The following is a 19,155-nucleotide window of genomic DNA, read 5'->3' on the forward strand; positions in this document are numbered from 1 at the left end:
AGAAAATACGAGGAACACACCTGTCTCTCGTCTTCCTTGATAATGAATTCTATTTATCCACCAAAAATATGGCTAGAGAAAGAGGCAGACTTTAATTTGTATGGCTATGTGCCTATGATTGCACCATGCATAGTCATGATTGTGCTGTTTGGCATCTTGACAGTAGCACACTCCATTCAAACTATTTTGTATCGACAATGGTGGACGGTCATCTTGCCGATCGGAACGTTAGCGGAAGTGGGCGGTTATATTCCACGATTGATTGGCCACTCTAAGACGAGGCTACGTGATCCCTATGTTGCCACTATGTGTCTCCTAATTATCACACCATGCTTGTTTGCCGCCGTACACTTCACCATACTTGGACGAGTTGCCACACTGTTCCCACGCAAATACAGTGCCATCAGGCCTATTTTCGTGATGCCGGTCTTTGTGACAATTGACGTTGTTTCATTGGTGATCCAAGGTGTGGGTGCTGGTACAGCCGGTGGATCCGATTCGGCCAGCGACGCCCAGATTGGGTCACATATCGCTGTGGCAGGTGTGGCCATTCAGCTCTTTGGCTATGTGATGTTTATGCTTCTTTTCCTATACTTCTCTTATCTCCAATACAGAAACCCAGCGCCTGGTATTGAGCAGTTCAAATGGCTAATGATTGGGGTATTCTGCTCCAGTATGTTGATCATCCTCCGTTCGGTCTACCGTGTGGTTGAGCTGGCTATGGGCTTTGATGGTGTAATTAACACGACAGAATGGGTACTGTACGCGTTTGATGGAGCCTTTGTCTTTGTCGCCGTGGCAATTCTCAACATTTTCCATCCTGGCAAATATCTTCCCAAGGACTTTAGCTGGAAGTACAATCCTGAAGCCTATGCTAGGCCGGATGATGAAAAGGGTATACATGAAGATGCGGAGGCGAAGAACGATACCTTTGATAATGCCATTGCTCCTCCAATTGATGAAAAGAAGATACACGCAAAGGATACGCAACCACATGCAGGACAAGAAGATCCATGATCTTGGGTAAGAGCTACAGTTCTGTACGAAACTACGTCCTGTGATGGACGACAGACGACAATAAAGATTCCTAGTTATGAATATAAATGGTTGAAGATATAGAACGGACAAACAGTCACACTTAATCGTCGTCGGTCTCCGCCAGCTTGGGAGCCAAGTAGTAGCGAACGTGTCCATTTTCAAAGGCGAACTCCACCAGCAAAGGCACCTTGTCTGCCATATGGAGTGTAACAGCCGAAGCCAAGGGGGCCGCCTTGGTAAAGTTGACCAAGTATTGCACACTGAAGGTGAGAGCCACGGCCTTTTCCAGTTGGATCTCCACGGGAACAACGGCCCCCGCACCGGCAGCGCTGCTAGAGCCAGCGCCTGTCTTGCGCTTCTTACTGAAACGGTCACTGTCCTCGTCATCAAGAGGGTCTGCTTCATCGTCATCGTCATCCAAGCGAGCAGCGGAGCCAGAGCCCTGCTTCAAGGTCATCCGAGCCTCACCGATCTCACCCTCCGTCGAGAACGTCACACCTTCCTTGGTAATGGTGATCTTGACACTCTCACCAATGTTCGAGAGGTCACGACAAATGCGAGCAAACTCGTTCGACGAGAGCTTCACCACAGCATCATACTCCGTGTCTGGGATACCGAGGTGTTCCGTGTCAATGTCCATGAGCTTGAGATCGAACTCGCCGATACGGTCAGAGCTTGTGCCTTCAAACACAAGATGGAGGCTGTCAGCATTGTCCGCCTTGCGCATATTCAGAATATCATTGTTGTTGGCACTTCGCAACACCTTGGTAAGGCTTGTGATAGCCATGCCAATGCTCATCGGACGATCGCAACGGTACTCCTCAAAACCATCAGCACGAAGCTCTACCGCCGAGAGAGCAACGTGAGAGCTGTCCATAGCCTGAAGACGCTGGTATCGTTAGTATACTGAAGTCAATACGGTACGTACAATGCCTTCTTCGTTGCAGTCAAAGTTTGCATGTTCGACAAGGTCTTTGATAGCTGGGAAGATGTTAGGGATGGGATACAATAGAGTAATACATACCATCAAGGACACGCTTAAACTACATATATGTTAGTGGTCTTCTCCATGTGGATACATACCACGACAGCCTGCTCGATCTTGGCTTCCAGCATGATACGGGGACTGGTTAAAGACGCGTCGCGTGAAGGGCAACGCGTCGCCCTTTGAAAGGGCCCTCGGCCGCCGGCTTAGTCATGGTGACCACGTGGATACGCGCGTCTGGCCCCTCCCTGGGAGCGAGTGCATGTTGGCTATCTAGGAAGTAGGCAAGTGGTCACCAGGTCTCCATTGTACAATTATATACATTCATTAGAGGGAAAAGACTACCACCTTTCCAGTTTCTTCTTAGATCTAGCTTTGGCACGCTTTCGAAGAGAGATGTAGAACGCGTACACTAAGAAGGGGTATACGATCAAAGCGCCAATCAATCCGCCAAAGGCATGGAAATAAGGATGCAAAGGCTGATTAGGTCGGAGTTCATTTTCTTGGTTCATAGCCGGGATGTAGATATTCATGCCGAACAAGCTGCACGTAAACTGGCTCAGGAACACAATGGCAAGGACGCATGTCATAATGGAGAGGCGTTTGCCCATTACAATGTGGAAACGCTGATCATTTAGCGTCGTACGATACAAGAAGGACGAATGGGTATTGCTCAGACCACTATCCCGATCTTGCAGTTGCACCAACATAGAGGATACGTGATCAAAGATGTCATCAAAGTACATGGAAATTATTCGGTCTTCGCCAAAGAGGCCATGCTGCTCCAGCAAGCGCTTTCGTACCGCACGAACCACATCCAGCTTGGGCGTAAGAAGACGATTCAACCCCATAACCACTTCGCGGACACGCGTGAGTCGCAGAATAAAGTGACTTTGCTGCATTACATCATGCGTCGAATATGAGCGTATCTTCTTAGCCCGTTGCGCTAGATACTCGACGTACTCCGCATTGACCTGAGGTAAATTACGTAGAATATTTTCTTGAAAGACATTGTTGTTCGTGTCTTTATTCCTCTTCTTCGCAAACACAGTAGGTATTCCTCTCTTCCTCGCCTTCTTTCTCTCATCTTGCGTATTTTCCGAAGCGAAAGGAGACATACTCAAATCATTGGATAAGTACTCGACATATTCCACTTCCGTTTGAAGAAATTGGACATAGGGTGTAAACGCATCGACAATGGAATCATACAGGCCATGGACGATCCAGTCTGCATTATGCTCCACTGGCACAACTGAGCTATTCAGTCGTTGCCGCACACGCTCTGTATGCCGACTCAAGTCCTCAAAATGGAAGGTTAATACGCCATGCGTAAAGACCACAATGTACAGCGACATCGAACCTGCCCCTAAACCTTCCAAACCTTCTTTAGCTTCGTCGGACTTGACCATTTCAATATGAATACGACCATCGTCAAGCTCAGACGTGTGTGCTTCGTGCACGGCTTCCTCGTTCTTGACAGGGATCTTTTGTTCTTCAAGCAAAGCAGGAGAAAAACTCGGTGTGTTCATCTCGCTGGACGGTTTGGGCTGTACCTTTGTGAAACGAAAATAATTTTCGTCCATAGCGCGGACCACGACAAAATAATACCCCAAGCGCTCAAAGGACTCAATTTTCTCGCGCTGCTCTTGCTTGAGAATATCTTCGACGGTGAGAGGATGCAAAGGGAAATGAAGACTCAATTGCTGCATATCCTTGTAGGTAGGGCACCGAATGTCTAGCCACCAAGGCTCAGAACGAAGGGACGATTTGATGATAGCTTCTGTGGTGGGCGACGGCTTTTTGGGAGAGTGTGTGTGCTTTTCATCCACGTCCAAAGCTGCTTCTGGCAGCATGAACCCGTCTAGCTGATCTGCTTCTTCCATAATGGGCGATACAGGGAGTCGTTTATGCGTTGCAGTCTGTGCGTCCATGGAAGAGTCTTGGTGGGTCGGTGAATGCGATGAGACTAGACCGCCAAACAGCATGGACGAGGATGGGGGATGGCCTGTGGCATTCGAGCGAATGAAAGGCGTTAAGGGTATATCCGACATGTGTCGGCCAGTCATTTGCTCCTCCTCGATTTCCCAAGTTTCAGACGGAGACTGGGAGGCAACGCTTTGTTGTACAGGCTGACTGGGGTCCAGAGCAGGGGGGGGCAATGCCAAGTCTGCTTCGTCGTTCATGAGGGGCGATATCAACGATTCTGACAAGATGGGGCCACGATCTGATGTAGGTAGACCCAGATCGCCTGCGTGTCCGTCCTGTTGCTTGTGGTAATCAAAATAGGTATTCAAACGAGCCATGACAACTTTCCACGACTGGGTCTTGATATTGTTAGGCTCATTGTCGCCTGTAGGAGCAAACAAGGTATACTCCGTCACACCACCAGACAGCTCGCGCAAACGCCGAGCGTTTCTGCGTGCCATACGACTTGCTTTGACCATATGCAGTGGCTTTTCTTTGGTTTTTTTCTGCTTCTTCTTTTTCTTACGTTTCCGCGTACCTGTTAAAGCGCTAATACGCGGTGTCCAAGGCGAAAAGGCCGTAGAGGCACTGGGTGTATTGACCGCGGAGCTATCACGACGAGAACGAGAGCTGTTAACGGACACGCCGTCGTCCTGGGTAGCCCGGCTATGCATTGACATATTATCCGTCGACGCATCACTGTCACTACTCTCGTCTTCACTCGAGCTGGAGCTGGAACTGGAACTGTCAGAACTGTCCCCAAAGAAGGCACGCAAGCGCGCAATGGGGCCGCTGGAGTCGGAGCTGGCAGAGCTGGAGCTGGAGCCTGAATCTGAGTCCGAGTCCTCTGCATCGTCTCTATGTCTTGTGCGCATGCGCCGTGCACGCCTTCGTGCTACGCGACGTGCATGGACGTACTCGTCCAAGCCGCGGTAGACTTCCGTAGGCTCGTAGTCGTCCGGGAGGTCGTCCGGATGCAAGCGGGCGGCGGTCGTGGCAAATTTGAGACGAGAGTTTTTCGCTGCTGTTTTGGTATCTGCTTGACCCTCCTGAGCAGGCGAGCGAGACGAGGACGTGATGTCGGACAGCGGGATGCGTTCGGTAGGCTGTTCACGCGGTGTAGGCCGTCGGAACCAGTCTCGCCATTTTTTGGAGGGAGTCGTAGGCCCAGGCTCCGCTGTGGGAGTTGGTAGACTCATACCTAATAGAGAAAGAGCGGTGTTGTCATGCCCCGCCAGGAGGCTGTCCTCGCTGCTAGTCAGAGTCCAGGGAACGTTGCCTGGCGGCCGGCCAAAAAAAGAGCGCGGCGAGGGTGGCCTGCACGTCAAGGCCACGGTGCAGATCTTTGACGCGCCCCACGTGGGACTCCTTCGGCCGAAACGCGTGTAGCCCAAAGCAACACCTGCAGTGGAAGCCGCGCGGGCGTTGTTGTGGTAGCCACCGTGTGCGACCATGATGCAGGCCCCTACGCCCTACGCGGGCGCGAATGATGGCTACGATGCATTGGCGTTTTGTAATGCCTTTTGGGTAAGTATGGCTAAGGGAATGGAATGTAACACGGTAGGGCGACAATGACGCGGGTTATCATGTCATGCAAAGCTTTATCAAAAACACGAGCCGTACAATGGAGGATTTGCGCTCGTTTTACCAGGAGCGGTACGTCGTAAAAGCTGCCTAACGATCTAGAGCGGAAATTGAACAGGAGTATTCGAAGAAGCTGGCCAAGCTGGCCAAGTCGGCCATTGGAAAGCATGAGACAGGGTACGTATCAACAAGAGAGAGCTGGTAACGAGCCTTTGTAGACCCATGCGTCATGCGCTGGATACCGTGCGGATTGAGACAGAGGCGCAGTCCAGGTCGCATTCGCAGCTGGTCAACTCGATCCGCAAGGAGTTGGAGGCCCCGCTGAGCGACTTTATGGCACGCATTGAAAATCTTCGCCGCGATTCGCAGACCACCGTGACGAAGCTGTACAAGCACAAGCAGACGCAGTCGCAGTACGTGCAGCGCTCGCGTGAGAGGTACGAGAATGACTGTACGAAGATCAACGCGTACACGGCGCAAAGCAACCTCGTGCAAGGCCGTGAGCTGGATAAGCTGATGGCCAAGTTGGAGCGTGTCCAAGCCAATGTGGAAACGGACGACCAGGACTACCAGAGCTATGTTCGTGCACTGCAAGACACGACGCAGAAGTGGAATGCTGAGTACAAGAGCTTCCTGGATATCTGCCAGGACGTGGAAGAAGAGCGCCAGGAGTTCCTCAAAACCAACCTGTGGGGCCTGGCGAATGCCGTATCGAGTGTGTGTGTGACGGACGACGAGGCATGTGAGCGGGTGCGTGTCTCGCTGGAAGGCTGTGATGCGATTCGTGATGTGCAGTCGTTTGTGCGTGAGTTTGCCACGGGCACGACCATTCCTCCTGCGCCCGAGTACATCAACTTTGCACAGAACGCCGGCCCCATGGCCACGCCAGGGACCGGCTCGGCGCACTTTGCGAGGTTGTCGACCCGCAGCAGCGAGGGAATGCACCCGCCAAGTGCCTCGGTGCTCTCGCAGCAGACGCCTTCGCAGTTTAGCACGCCGAATATGCAGCCCCTCACGCCAGGCTTCCACCCGATGACGCCCGGTATGCCTACGCCGATGATGCCCGGCACGCCTACCGCCGCGTCGATGGCCATGCCCTCGCCACCCGGACCCAGTGTTCCGAGCTACCTGGCGACGATGAACCGCACCCCGCCTCCGCAAGCCATCTCGCCGTCGGCTCGCACGCCTCCGCCCTCGACGTCCAACCGCAACAGCATGTTTGCGCCTGGCGCAGCGCCGCTCTCGCCCTCGACGGCGTCGATGCAGCAGCACCAGCACCAGCAGCCACAGCAGCAGCAGCAGCCACACCCAGGCCCTGCGCGTGGCATGTCGCCTGCGCCCATGGCCGCTCCTTCGCATCCTGTGCCGCAGCCCATGCCACAGCCTGTGGCCCAGCATGCGCCGTTGACATCGAGCACAGGCACGTCGCGGCCTGTCTCGCAAGCCGTGTCGGAGCCGGAGAACGAGGATGATCCAATTGCCAAGGCGCTGGCCAACTTGCGTCTGCGCCAGAGCCGCAAGAGTCCCGCGCCAGGTAGTCGTCCTACGAGTATGATGAGCACTACGCCCAGTATGATGACGGATAAGGCCTTGCCGCCGCCCGCCGCTGCGCCGGCTCCGACGCAGCCTGCGACGTCGGCGGCCATGCCATCGCAGTCGCCGAACGAGGCGCCGGCCCAGGTCATGGATCCACGCTGGCAACGTACCATCTCGCCTGATGGGCGGGCGACGGGCGCTGCCGCGGCGCCGGAGACGCGTGTGCAGCGCCCAACGTCGCCAGCCGCTGCGTTTATGCATCCGCCGGATCGCGGTACGTCGCCGATCCCCGTCGAGCAGATCCACCATCACTACGGCCAGGCCTTCCCAACCGAGCGACGCACGATGAACGCGTCGCCGGTGAAAGATGGGCCTGCGGCGCAGGCTCAAGCCGCGCGGGCGACCTCGCCGATCGGCATCTCGCTTGATGCACGTGGCGCTGTGACGCAGGACTCGATGGCGAGTCGCTACGGCCAGCCAGGCCCGGCCGCGAGCAGTGCCGCGGCGGGGGTCACAGGCGCAGCGCCTGCCGCGTCGAGCACGTCGCAGCTCACGCGTCCGCCTACAGGGCAGTACAGCGAGAGTGGAGAGCCCATATTGTTCTATGTCAAGGCGCTGTACGATTACCAGGCCTCGTTGCCGGAAGAGTTTAGTTTCACGGCGGGCGATATCATTGCCGTGACACACACAGAGCCTGACGGTTGGTGGCAGGGCGAGTTGCTCGATGAAGCGCGCCGTGTGCCTGGTGCTAATACGTTCCCGAGCAACTTTGTAGTCTTGCTTATGTAGTGTAATCTGACAGTGGCTTGTGTAGAGACACACGTTCATTGGTGAGTGCTACTCCGAAAGTGGTGAAGACTACGCAATTACTGCTTGTTCCTGTAGGTGTTAGTCGGTCGGTCTATCCAGGGCTCACATACAACTGCCAGAGGCCAGCGACCACCGGGAGCGAAAGACCCGTCACAAAGAAGGCAGACACGCCAAAGGCCACCTTGCCCTTGTTCTTCTTGCTAGCCTTGAACGGCACTGCTAGGTTAGTTTACGAGGCGGACGGCTGTGTACATACGAGCCTGGATAGGTTAGTATGGCATCGTATACGTACATTTTCCACGGTGTTCTCGATGTGGAGCGAGCGGCGAAGAGCCATCGAGGGCGCCTGGGCGGCACGGAGCGAAGCACGCGAAGCAGCGAAAATCATCGACATGTTGATGGTAGAGAAAGGCGAAAGCCCCCAGCGACGCAAAAAGCGGGTGTAGGGCGAGCGCAGCCCGGGTGCGGCCGGGCCACGTGGCCATGAAGCCCAGAAAAAAAAGGGAGATCCACACTGACGGCCTCCATCGCGATGGGCGGAGCACGGACGGCGGACGTCGACAGCGACGCGGCGGCGCCGCAAGGCGGCGCACGCGCCGGCAACGTCTCGCATATCGGCAACAAACATAAACGGCAAGATTTGTACCAAAAATACAGGAAGGAAAAGGCGAAGCGCAAGCTCCAGAAACGATTGAAGCAGGCGAAAGCCGAGCGTGCGTCGAGCGATGGCAAGGCCCTGAAAAAGGTACGTATACACTATGCTGATCGGTAGGAACGACTTGCCAAGAACAAAACACGCACGATCGAGAATACGCGTGAGTACAATCCAACGATCCTCAATGCACCCAACACGCACGAAGGACCTGCGTGGATCCCTACAGAGTCTCCTGCCGTGCTGAAGGCGGCTCAGGACAACGACGACGACGACGAAGAGGAAGAGGAAGACGACGACGATGACGACGAGGAAGAACCGATCGCCGTAGAAGAGGACAACGATGAAGAGGAAGAGGTCATGGTCGATCCGCAGCAGGCCAAGTACGACGTGGACGACGATCCGACAGCGCCTCCGTCGATCCTGCTAACGACGTCGCTGCCGTCCAATTCGACCTCGCCTCATCTTGTCTCAGCCAACGCACGCAGCCACCCAGCGGAAGCTGTGCGTGACTTTGTGAAGGAGCTGCTCAATGTATTCCCCGGCGCCGAGTACCGCCCACGGGCCAAAGCGCAAGGCGCGGGTCTCGGCAAGATTTGCCGCTGGGCACGGGCACGTCGGTACGATGCAGTGATTGTCATTGGCGAGTCGAACAAGAAGCCATGCTCGCTCACGCTCGTGGCGTTGCCGCTAGGGCCTACCGCACTCTTCCGCCTCACGTCCATTTCGCTGGGCAAAGAGATTTACGGTCATGCTCGGCCTACACCTCATACACCAGAGCTGATCCTGAACAACTTCACGACGGCGCTGGGTCACCGTGTAGGTACGCTGCTACAGCATCTCTTCCCGAAAGTGCCGCAGTTGGAAGGCCGGCAAGTCATCACGGCGCACAACCAACGAGACTTTGTCTTTTTCCGTCGGCATCGGTACGAATTCCGTTCCACCGACAAGGCGGCGCTACAGGAAATTGGGCCGCGGTTCACGCTGAAGCTTGTGAAGCTGACGTCGGGCCTGCCGAAAGGAGCAGGGCCCTGGGATGGACGCTTCGTCGACGAGTTGGAAGAAGCGCCGCTCCCTGCCTCCGAGACGGCCCCCAGCGCCACAAACGACGCCGCGGTCGCGGCCGATTACTCGACCAACGACGGCGTGGAGTTTGCGTGGAAGCCCAAGATGGGCGCGTCGCGACGCAACTTTTACCTGTAGTAGCCTACCATGTAGCTATAGCACTATACCGTGGATGTATGCTCGCATCCAAACACATCTTGTCGTCGGTCCAAAGCGATCAGAGAAGCTTCGCGCACTTGGTCCAAGTACTTGCGCAGAGGATGCAGCGTCGTGGCGTGCGACGTCGGCGTGAATTCCATGTACAGCCGCAAGCGCTCGTCGGCCACAAGGTTTGGCAGTGCGAGCGCATGCGCCAGGTTCTCCTTGATGACCTGGCTGGTATCCACCAGCATCCAGTGAAGACTCTGCACAATTTCCGGGATATATTTGCGCCGAATCTCTTGCAGCTGCGTCTGCCGGAGCGTGTCAGGCTCGACCAGGGGGAACTGGAGCCAGCCCAGCTCCAGCAACTCCATGTTGGCCAGCCGCGCAGCCTCCGAGGCACTGACGAGCGCCTGTGTCCATGCATGTTGCTCTGCATGCGACTCGGCCAGGGCACAGTCACTCCATAGGCCACGTACCTGGACATTCTTGCTAAGCACATCAAAGTAGCTGCGCCAGTGATCCAGCTCCATAAGCTCATCGGACGCCATGGGAATCGACGGCAGCGCACTCAGCAAATCACTAGGCACACGCTGCAACAAGCTGTGAGCGGCATGCAAGCGCCCTGTGGACATGAATACACGCGCCAAGGTATTGATCTGGTGGATGGCATCGGCGTACGTCGCTTCGAAGAACGTGAGCCAGTCCACAGCCAGGATGAGTCGACGTTCGTTGGGACGTAGCAAGGCATTCCACGCCTGAATTTTGTCGCTGTGCTGGAGGCTCGGCAGAAGCTCGGTCGAGAGCATATGCATCGTCGCCCGCGCCACCACAGCTGGATCCAAGCCATGTGGCTGCGCTTGCAGCAACGCACGACGTCGGTCCTCCAACGATGCGTCTGGGTCCATAGCACACAGAAAGTCGGCGTACACATGATTCGCATTGTCTTCCTCCAAACTCGAGGCGTAGAGCGCCACGAGCTCACTGCTTTCACCGGCGCGCTGCAGCACACCCACGTACGCATTAAGAATCGGCGTACGAAGGGGCACAGGTAAGGGCACATGGACCAAGTGGCAAAACAGCGTGAGATGGGCAAAGAACCGCACAAGGCGGGCGTAGACATGCGGCGCTAGCTGCTCCATCTCTGGCAAACGCGCATTGACACGCGCGAGCAGGTCCGGCACACTGTCGGTAATGACAGCCCGTTGCACAATGTGGTACGGATCCAAAGCATCCTGGGACGCGGTAGGTGTGGCCTGCGCAAGCTGCTCAAAGATGGAATCCAAGCTTTCCGACGATTCGGCTGTCGTATCTTCCGCCAGACACTTGCTATCCAGTGTGTCGGCCAGGGTATGGGAGGGCATCGCCGCATTGACATGCTGCTCCAGCAACTGCTCAAAGCGTGCATTGACGTAGCCCCACAGCCGCTCTTCCCAAGACTCACTTACAGCCAGGACCGAAGCGAGATCGCCACTTAGCGCACCGTATAGCGCACGCTCGTACGGATCCAGCGCCACGTTGGAGGCGGCCTTCTTGGCAATGCGGCGCCAAATACTTCGTGTCCGAGATCCCAAGGGCTCGGTGACATGCTCCGACGGCGGGCACAACGTCGGGTCATGATAGAAAATCGCGCCACGCAACGAGGCCGATCGCCACGGCTGGCTGGTTTGGACACAGAGGTCAAGCGCCAAGTCCAAATCACCCGCTCGCACATATTCAAACAGATGTCGAAGAAGCGCCTTTTCATAGTGCACATCCTCGACGTCCCAAGCGCCAGGCCCACGAAGCGCAGCATCCGGATCCAATTGCTGCACAAGCTTCTCACGCCCACGGCGAAGAGGTGTTTGGCCGACCTGTGTACGCTTTTCGGCCCGCAGCGCATTCTTCGTAAAGGGCATGTAGCCCTTGCGAACCTCGACACCATGGCGCACAGGCAGCACCTCTTGCAGCCATTCACGAATGATCTAGGGGTCAGGTCGCAAACGACGAACATACTTTTAATTCTGCCAATTCGGGACTGGCTTCCAGGACACGCTGGACGGTCGCCAGTGGCGTCTCGTACTGGTTGGCAGGCGGCGAAACGAGGCCAAGGCGTGGCTCCACCAAACGCTCGCTGCGGTGTAAGACAGACAAGGCAAGTACAAACCTAAAGAGAGCATGAATCAGCTTCCACGTATGCGCTTCGGTCGCCCACGCCTCTGCATCACGATCATCCAGTGCATGGACTAGATCTGAAGCCGTCGGGTCCTGGGCAGATCGCGCACGCTCCGCACACACATCAGCAAAGACCAGCGCTGTGCCGGCCTCCGCACTGAGCTGCGCGTCCGTATCTAGCGAGCGCGCAGCTCGGTATGCATCGGCGAACGCCTCAAAACTCGATGGAGGCACGTCAGGGTGATCCATCGGACAGACGTAGTGCCAGCGCCACAAGCTGTAACAGTCGGTGTGACAGGCGCTGGAGAGCTCGCTCGCTTGCTCGCACCTCCTCTCGGTGGGGCTAGCCGCGCGATGGGCGCGTGTTGATCACGTGATGCAAGGCCGAAGGTGCGAACCCTCCACCCCCGAGCGGTGCACGCACCTCATCGCTTCGAACTGGCTGGTGGTGGTGGGCAGCCATGTCGTCCGAAGCAGAGGTATGTATTCGGTATGGTGGCTCATACGTAGCGTATCCATGCAGCACCTCCCTCCCTCTCTGATGCTTTTGCCATCACGCCACGATTCGCAGCAGAACGTGCGGCAGCAGGCTACAACCTGTCAGGCACACGCCACAACGACCCTGCCAAGAAGGGCCAATTCTTGCCAGATCTGAATGTGCGTCTGATCTGCCCCGATTGCCAGACAACGCCGCCGAATATTACAGAAGAGTTTGCCAGTGGCGATTTGGTCTGTGCCGACTGTGGGCTAGTCCTGGGCGATCGCATTGTGGATACCCGAAGTGAATGGCGAACCTTTGCGAATGAAGATGGCGATGATCCCTCGCGTGTGGGTAGTGTGGCCAATCCGATTCTCGATGGTATTACGGAGCAGCTAGAGAGTCGAATTGCCGCACGCGATGGTGGAACTGGCACCTCGCGTGAACTGCTCAAAACCATGTCTCGTGCCTCGGCACCGCGTGATCGATCGCTTCTGGATGCCTTTGACCTGATCCAAAACAAGTGTGATAGCATCCACTTGCCACGAACAGTGTGCGACACCGCCAAGCAAGCGTATCGACGAGTCGAGCAGGAGAAACTTCTACGTGGGAAACAAACCGATGCCATTATCGCTGCTGCCATCTATGTCGCCTGCCGTGTGAACCGTGTGCCACGTACCTTCCCAGAGGTGTGTGCACTCACGTCGGCACGCAAGCAACAGGTAGCGCGGTGTTTCCGCGAGATGAAGGAAGCCTTTGGCTTGAATGCCACTGGCTCAGGCTCGATTGACGGCGAAGATACGTCCGTGGATGCAGCAGTGGCTAGTGCAGGGACAGGAGGCGCGGCGCCTCTTGGCCTCGCTGTGGGAGCCACAGACTTGGTGGCCCGATACTGCAACCACTTGGGTCTGGATATGTCCATTGTCCGTGTGACAGAGGCCGTGACGATGCGTATTCAGGAGTTGGGCTTCCTCGCTGGTCGTTCGCCTATCACCATTGCTGCCGCCACTATATACCTGGTTACGATTTTGGTCAATGAGCAGCGCACCGCGCGCCGTATTTCTGTGGCGGCAGGCGTGTCAGATGTGACGATCAAGCATTCGTTCAAGGAATTGCTGAAAGTGATTGACCAGATCCTGACGCCTGACATTGTTTCCAAAGACGCTCGCATTGACGTGAAAAGATTGGACTCCATGAAATAAAGACAATAGCCATGGTGCTTATAGAGTAAATGCCATATATACATATGAAGAGTGCGTGGAACTCTCATGTTCCGAATTTGCGATGACCAGAGGAAAGACGATCTCGGTCTGACATGTCCAGCACATCAGAGTTCTTCGAAACGAAGTAGGACTCGTGTGTATCACGCTCTACGCGGATATGGCGACGCAGAGCATCACTTCGTGGAAACCCTTTCTTGCATATCCGACAGATGTAAGGTCGGTCGCCTGAGTGTACTCGAGCATGGCGTTCGAGATCGTGTTTCCGGGAGAAGGCGCGTGGACATTGTGTGCACACAAATGGCCGCGCCTTGGCTCCTTTAGCATCGCTGCCACGACGAGCTGTCGAGTTCATCGATGGGGTAGTGGTGGTGACGGCTGTCACAGCAGCAGACCCCAGGGTCGTCCAGCTCGGGCCACTGAGATTGGTCGACGTTGAGATGTCGGATACGGACGCAGGCGAGGGCGACATGGACGTGCGTAGTATGCCCTGTGTAAGGGCAGCAGTATCCGGTCTAGGCACTAGTGAGTTGCCATACGACGAAGCGAAGCCTGGCAGCAGGGAGTTGGACGGGGGGGCAGCAGCAGCAGCAGCAGCGGTGGCCACATTCGTGGTGGGTAATATATCGTAAGGAAGGGTATTTCGCTGAATTGGTAGCATACCAAGAGATGGGTCCGCATTGTATGAAGAAGAGGAAGGGGATGTAGATGCTGACATAGTGCGTGGCGCTGATAGACGTGTCAAGTCGGTCAGCTGGTTGTTCGAAGAAGGCATCATAACTTGCGAGTTACTAGGCATGCCCATCATGGGTGTGGCAGATGCATTGCGTGTGTCCCAGCCTGAGCCGGAAGGAGTGGGTGTAGGAAACGATCCCAACAATGCATTCATGCCATTGTTATTGAAGTCCATGGCATGGCTGGTGCTTTGCGATGGTGCAGACGTGGTCCAAGTGGTAGGATTACCCACGCGCTGCCCTCCCAAAAGCATTTTCACGTCGGACTCCATAGATGCTGGGTACGAAGACATATTGTTGTTAAATGCGCCATTGAGAAGATTGAGGTCATTGGTATTGTCCAGCACCGTGGATCGAGTATGGGCCGACTGGAAGGTGAGCTTTCACATGGCGTAACGTACAAATTCCACCAGAGGCGGTTGCTCTGTCAATAGCCATGACGGTAATTCCGGAAAAACAAACGACATGGCGCATGTATATCGCGGCGTAAAGGCGGCGTTCCTGTATCCACAGGAAAAGAAGTGTGGTGACGACCTTCACGCAGCGAATAGACTACTTGGACAAGGTGTCTGTTGATTTGACAAACCGCTTCCCACAAAATTGTTCGGGGGACTCCCAACGCCCGACGTACGCCCCATCACAAAAAAGAGTGCTGACTAAGCAGCGGGATCGGGCTTCGCGTGGGCCCACAATGGGCGTTGAGCGCCCACACGCAGCTGATGCAGGGACGTGACAGGTGCCCACTCAGAAGATGAGATCGACAAAATTGCAATATACTAATGTACAAGATGCCTACGTGGACGTGCGTAGGGAGTCTACCAATGGGACGAGGACTTTGAAGCTGAGAGGCTTGACGAGATAGCCATCAGCCCCCGCGGCTAGATTCATCCGCATGATGTCATCCGTAGATGTGCCAGACAACATATAGATGGCAGTGCGTGGGCAGGAAGCGTCCATGAGAATACGGCGTTCTTCCATCTTGCGAATGGTTCTGGTGGCAACCATGCCATCAATGTTCGGCATGGTATAGTCCATAAGGATTAAGTCAAAGTAGTCAGGTGGGTATGCACCGTAAAAGGCAATAGCTTCACATCCATCAACAGCTTCCACGTAGGAAATTTGTAGCTTCTTCAAATATGCACGAAGTACTTGACGATTTACCATGTTGTCATCAACAAAAAGAACGCGGAATACGCCATTGCCATGATTGTCGTGAGTGGTGGTGGTGGTGGTGCCGAGACATGTGGCAGGCGAATTGGGGATAGGATCCAAGCTGCGTAGCTCCTGCACCACATGGGGGTCAGAGGCAGAAATGGGAGTCAGCTGGACCATCGTTGGTGGCAGGATAGGAGCCTCTTCTTCAACGATCTGTAATTTCTTCAACTTGGCCACCATCGCCTCTCTGGATGAAACTGGCGTCTTGACTACCGGTGAGGTGGTAATCGAGGCTATAGCTGCAGGGACCTGGAAATGGGACCCGTCCCCGGAAAAATGAGGTTCGGATGCACCGGGAAGCGCCTCTAGAGCATTGATACATTGACGCAGCACAATTTCAAGCCTGGATGGACCAGCTGGTTTAAGCAAAAACTCCGCTGTGCCGCCTTGAGCATGGTACTTGTTGCACGACGCCGTAGCGTGCCCCTTGTCTTCAATGTCAGTCAGAGTTACGATCGGTGGAAGCCGCCACTGCAAGGAATTCCGTTGTTCCAATACCTTGTGCAGGAAATCAGAGTGGTTGTTCAGAATGAAAATCTCTTTGGAGCGGGAGGCCATAGTATGCAAAAGCTCCTCTTCGGATACATCCTTCGAAGAAAGATCAAAACCCCACCATACCGTCACATACGTAGACAACACTTGACGAAGAGCCTCATGGGCTGGCGACGACGTAAAGCCAATAAGGTGAACCACATAAGCATGGTTTACTTGCAACTGCGGTTGGTACGTTGTGGGAGTGGGAGACGGTGCGTCCAATTCACAAGACACTACGATGTCGGTTCCCTTCCCTGACGTGCTTTCCACATTGACAGTACCGCCATCAAAAGAGCTTACAATCTCAGACACAATCGACAAACCCAAACCAGTGCCGCCTCCTAATGGATTTTCTTGAGAAAAAGGCTGGAAAAGGTGTTGATCTAAAAAGGATCGTGAGATACCTATGCCTGTATCTCGGACATGGAAACTCACACGCATACGATTGTTGGATTTGTAGAGCTTTCGCAAAGATACTTTGACATAGCCATCCGAAGTAAACTTTAATGAATTGCCGATTAAATTCATGAGAACACGCCGCAACCCCCCTGTATCGCAGAGCACATTCCAGCCTTGCTGTCGCTTTTCGATATCGATAAGCAACTCAATAGAGCCCGCATCATTTGTCGGGCCAGTGGAGGCATTTTGTGGATCATAGACAGAACCTAAGCCACCATTAGCGCCATCTGGAAGGCGCGAGGGACTCAGTTGACCAACAAAACTGCTATCGCATACTTCTTGAATTAGTGTAGTAAGATCACACTCCGCCAACTGGACATGTTTCTTTTTCTTCACATTGGTTGAGTTGCTAGAGAGCTTGGTATAGTCAAGGACATGGTTGACTAGATCTAGGAGACCGTGACCACAGGATGCAATGGTTTGAGCGTATGATTGCTGGAGTTTATCGAGGTTTGTATCCAGTAATAGCTCAGCAGAAGCTAGGATACCATGGAGGGGCGTGCGAAGTTCATGTGACATGCTAGAGATAAAAGAAGATTTTGCACGGTCAGCCAGGACCACATTGTGTTTCATGATGACGTCCATCATCATATAGCCGATAGCGCGGATATGTTGTGTAGCAGTGTGAATCATTTGGTCAAGAACGAATGCATATTCACCCGGTCGTCCATAACAGCATATGAGAGCAAATGGCTGTCTTTCAACGCCCATGATAGGCACAAAAAGTGGATCTTTTGCTTCGACGGGAAGTAGTTTGGCAAAAACAGACGGGATCGAATGCCGGAACTGCCTGCCCAGTTGCGTATGAGTTAGAAATTTACAAATGGTAGAAACGGTTTCGGTATCCATAGGTTGGTGACGCAATTCAGTAGGAGAAAGGAATTCACTAGAGCCGAGCACAGGAAGCGGCGGAAGCAAAGCAGTTGTGTCACCGGCTGAATCGTCTTCGTCACGGTCTCCATGAGACTGATGCTTGATGAGACGTGCATGATGAACTTCTTCCACAGACTTTCCCATCGTATGAGACAATTTGGAGACAAGGACAAAGCTGGACAGATCGAAAATGACAACACCAGACACGTCCATTGATACTTGGAGAGTTTGAGCAGCAAAGTTATAAATCCGCAAATAATCTTCACTGGCATGACTGATTTGACTTCCATCATTCGACTGTGTGCCCTCACTAGCCTGTAGCGTGTCTGCGCCATCGTCGTTATCGCGCTCGCGATCATTCAGAAAATGCTGGAGAAAATACTCGGTGCTTCGCTTCAATTGGTCACGACGAGAAAGCTCCGCTGAATTTAACGAGAGCTGAATAACGTCAGAGACCATACCAGAGAGGTCAAGGATCTTTTTCATATCTGTTGCTGTCACAGGCCCTCGCTTCTCAATATCTGCCAAAGAAAATGCGCCGATAAGCTCACCATTAAATCCTTTTAGGGGCACACTGACAAAGAATTGAAAGCTTTGCCGGAATGGACTCTTGGCAAAACGCCAGTCCTTGTTCACGTCGGGGACCACAAGTGCCTGTTCGTCATCAAGATAAAGGGAATGCGCAGAGAGAGACTGTGACCATCCAGTCTCATCTTGAAATATATCAGGCCTAGAACTATGCGTCCACTCTGATACCACCTTGAAAGGGAAGAGTCCTTTCTGACGCAAGGCATCTAAGTGATCAGCATCCTTTGAATCCTCGCCAAGCTTAGGTCCCATAAGCTTCACGGACACGTAAGGAACTTGGAAGATTTCTATCACTGTCCGAAGCACTTGTTGCATGCTTTTTAAATGGTATCGGTTGATTTGCTTGCTATACCACAAGACTCGGGGGAGTGCAATATGATCAGCAGGCAAAAAAGCCGGTAGATACCCTTTCCGAGAAAAGCAGTCCTCCATATAAGAAGCTAAGGTAGCCACAGCAGTATAGTCTTTCGTAGGCGACGTAGATATGAGTGCATCATAGGCGGATCTCATAGTTTTTCGATCCACGGCATGTGATGAGCATGGCTGCGCAGGCAAGGCAGTTGGATCCCAATCCCCATGCATATACAATGCAGCAAATGCCTCCCAGTCCAGGTCAACTGTGGTCGACTCTGGAGGGGTTGACGCTAGCCTACTCATATGGCCAGATATCAATATGCTTGTTGGAATGGGTCCTCGACAAATGAGTTTCGCAACAGCAGGCTCTGCCTCGTCGTCTAGCGCTCAATTAAGGTGCGACCCTTCAAAAACGCACACACTGGCACTGTGGACTTTGATCCCCGAGCCGCACCTTTTTTGAACTGTCATAAGCCGTCGGGTCTCGAATAAGCCAATCAGGTAGTGTCGAAAAATGTACAACAAGCGACGAAAAGGTGTACGAAAAAAACGCAATCGCTCTCCTGGACTCAATGATGTCAGGCAAGGTTGAAAAGAAGGTAGGAAGCTATACAAGTATCTAGTCAGTCACTACGCTGAGCCGTTGAGACGGCCGTGTATGCGAATGCATCTTCCTGCGTCCTTGTCAATGACGCTTCGATAGAATCCGTGCGCGCATGCATGGCACTAGCTTCAATTTCCGCATCTTCAAGTTCCATGAGAGCACTTTG

General features: G+C 54.0%; 9 protein-coding genes across 9 annotated transcripts; 4 read left to right on the top strand and 5 right to left on the bottom strand.

The window, feature by feature from the left end:
* Positions 1 to 420: 420 nt before the first annotated feature.
* Malapachy_1002 (rta1-domain-containing protein) lies at positions 421 to 1,017 on the top strand (the record flags this gene model as incomplete). The annotated part of the gene is made up of 1 exon (XM_018135514.1): positions 421 to 1,017. One exon carries the CDS (start codon positions 421 to 423, stop codon positions 1,015 to 1,017), a length of 597 nt encoding a protein of 198 aa, XP_017992316.1.
* A 121-nt stretch (positions 1,018 to 1,138) lies between these two features.
* Malapachy_0979 (proliferating cell nuclear antigen) lies at positions 1,139 to 2,154 on the bottom strand (the record flags this gene model as incomplete). Its single annotated transcript, XM_018135491.1, has 4 exons — positions 1,139 to 1,927; positions 1,967 to 2,019; positions 2,063 to 2,081; positions 2,122 to 2,154. 4 exons carry the CDS (start codon positions 2,152 to 2,154, stop codon positions 1,139 to 1,141), a joined length of 894 nt encoding a protein of 297 aa, XP_017992496.1.
* A 210-nt stretch (positions 2,155 to 2,364) lies between these two features.
* On the bottom strand, positions 2,365 to 5,187 carry Malapachy_1006 (hypothetical protein; the record flags this gene model as incomplete). The annotated part of the gene is made up of 1 exon (XM_018135518.1): positions 2,365 to 5,187. The coding sequence occupies one exon, from the start codon at positions 5,185 to 5,187 to the stop codon at positions 2,365 to 2,367; it is 2,823 nt and encodes a 940-aa protein (XP_017992312.1).
* A 253-nt stretch (positions 5,188 to 5,440) lies between these two features.
* Positions 5,441 to 7,897, top strand: Malapachy_0960 (sh3 domain-containing protein; the record flags this gene model as incomplete). Its single annotated transcript, XM_018135472.1, has 4 exons — positions 5,441 to 5,515; positions 5,553 to 5,644; positions 5,675 to 5,749; positions 5,791 to 7,897. 4 exons carry the CDS (start codon positions 5,441 to 5,443, stop codon positions 7,895 to 7,897), a joined length of 2,349 nt encoding a protein of 782 aa, XP_017992448.1.
* A 77-nt stretch (positions 7,898 to 7,974) lies between these two features.
* On the bottom strand, positions 7,975 to 8,312 carry Malapachy_1016 (ethanolamine transporter; the record flags this gene model as incomplete). The annotated part of the gene is made up of 4 exons (XM_018135528.1): positions 7,975 to 7,987; positions 8,029 to 8,134; positions 8,161 to 8,178; positions 8,207 to 8,312. 4 exons carry the CDS (start codon positions 8,310 to 8,312, stop codon positions 7,975 to 7,977), a joined length of 243 nt encoding a protein of 80 aa, XP_017992394.1.
* Positions 8,313 to 8,450: 138 nt separating this feature from the next.
* Malapachy_0992 (hypothetical protein) lies at positions 8,451 to 9,773 on the top strand (the record flags this gene model as incomplete). The annotated part of the gene is made up of 2 exons (XM_018135504.1): positions 8,451 to 8,663; positions 8,691 to 9,773. 2 exons carry the CDS (start codon positions 8,451 to 8,453, stop codon positions 9,771 to 9,773), a joined length of 1,296 nt encoding a protein of 431 aa, XP_017992708.1.
* Positions 9,774 to 9,796: 23 nt separating this feature from the next.
* Positions 9,797 to 12,179, bottom strand: Malapachy_1008 (nuclear pore protein 84 107; the record flags this gene model as incomplete). The annotated part of the gene is made up of 3 exons (XM_018135520.1): positions 9,797 to 11,740; positions 11,772 to 11,889; positions 11,923 to 12,179. 3 exons carry the CDS (start codon positions 12,177 to 12,179, stop codon positions 9,797 to 9,799), a joined length of 2,319 nt encoding a protein of 772 aa, XP_017992310.1.
* A 212-nt stretch (positions 12,180 to 12,391) lies between these two features.
* On the top strand, positions 12,392 to 13,610 carry Malapachy_0962 (transcription initiation factor iib; the record flags this gene model as incomplete). The annotated part of the gene is made up of 2 exons (XM_018135474.1): positions 12,392 to 12,409; positions 12,441 to 13,610. 2 exons carry the CDS (start codon positions 12,392 to 12,394, stop codon positions 13,608 to 13,610), a joined length of 1,188 nt encoding a protein of 395 aa, XP_017992446.1.
* Positions 13,611 to 15,154: 1,544 nt separating this feature from the next.
* Positions 15,155 to 18,283, bottom strand: Malapachy_1004 (sensor histidine kinase response regulator; the record flags this gene model as incomplete). Its single annotated transcript, XM_018135516.1, has 1 exon — positions 15,155 to 18,283. The coding sequence occupies one exon, from the start codon at positions 18,281 to 18,283 to the stop codon at positions 15,155 to 15,157; it is 3,129 nt and encodes a 1,042-aa protein (XP_017992314.1).
* Between the last annotated feature and the right edge of the window lie 872 nt (positions 18,284 to 19,155).

This window comes from Malassezia pachydermatis, assembly GCF_001278385.1.
Source record: "Malassezia pachydermatis strain CBS 1879 chromosome Unknown scaffold3, whole genome shotgun sequence".
NCBI classification, from domain to species: domain Eukaryota; kingdom Fungi; phylum Basidiomycota; class Malasseziomycetes; order Malasseziales; family Malasseziaceae; genus Malassezia; species Malassezia pachydermatis.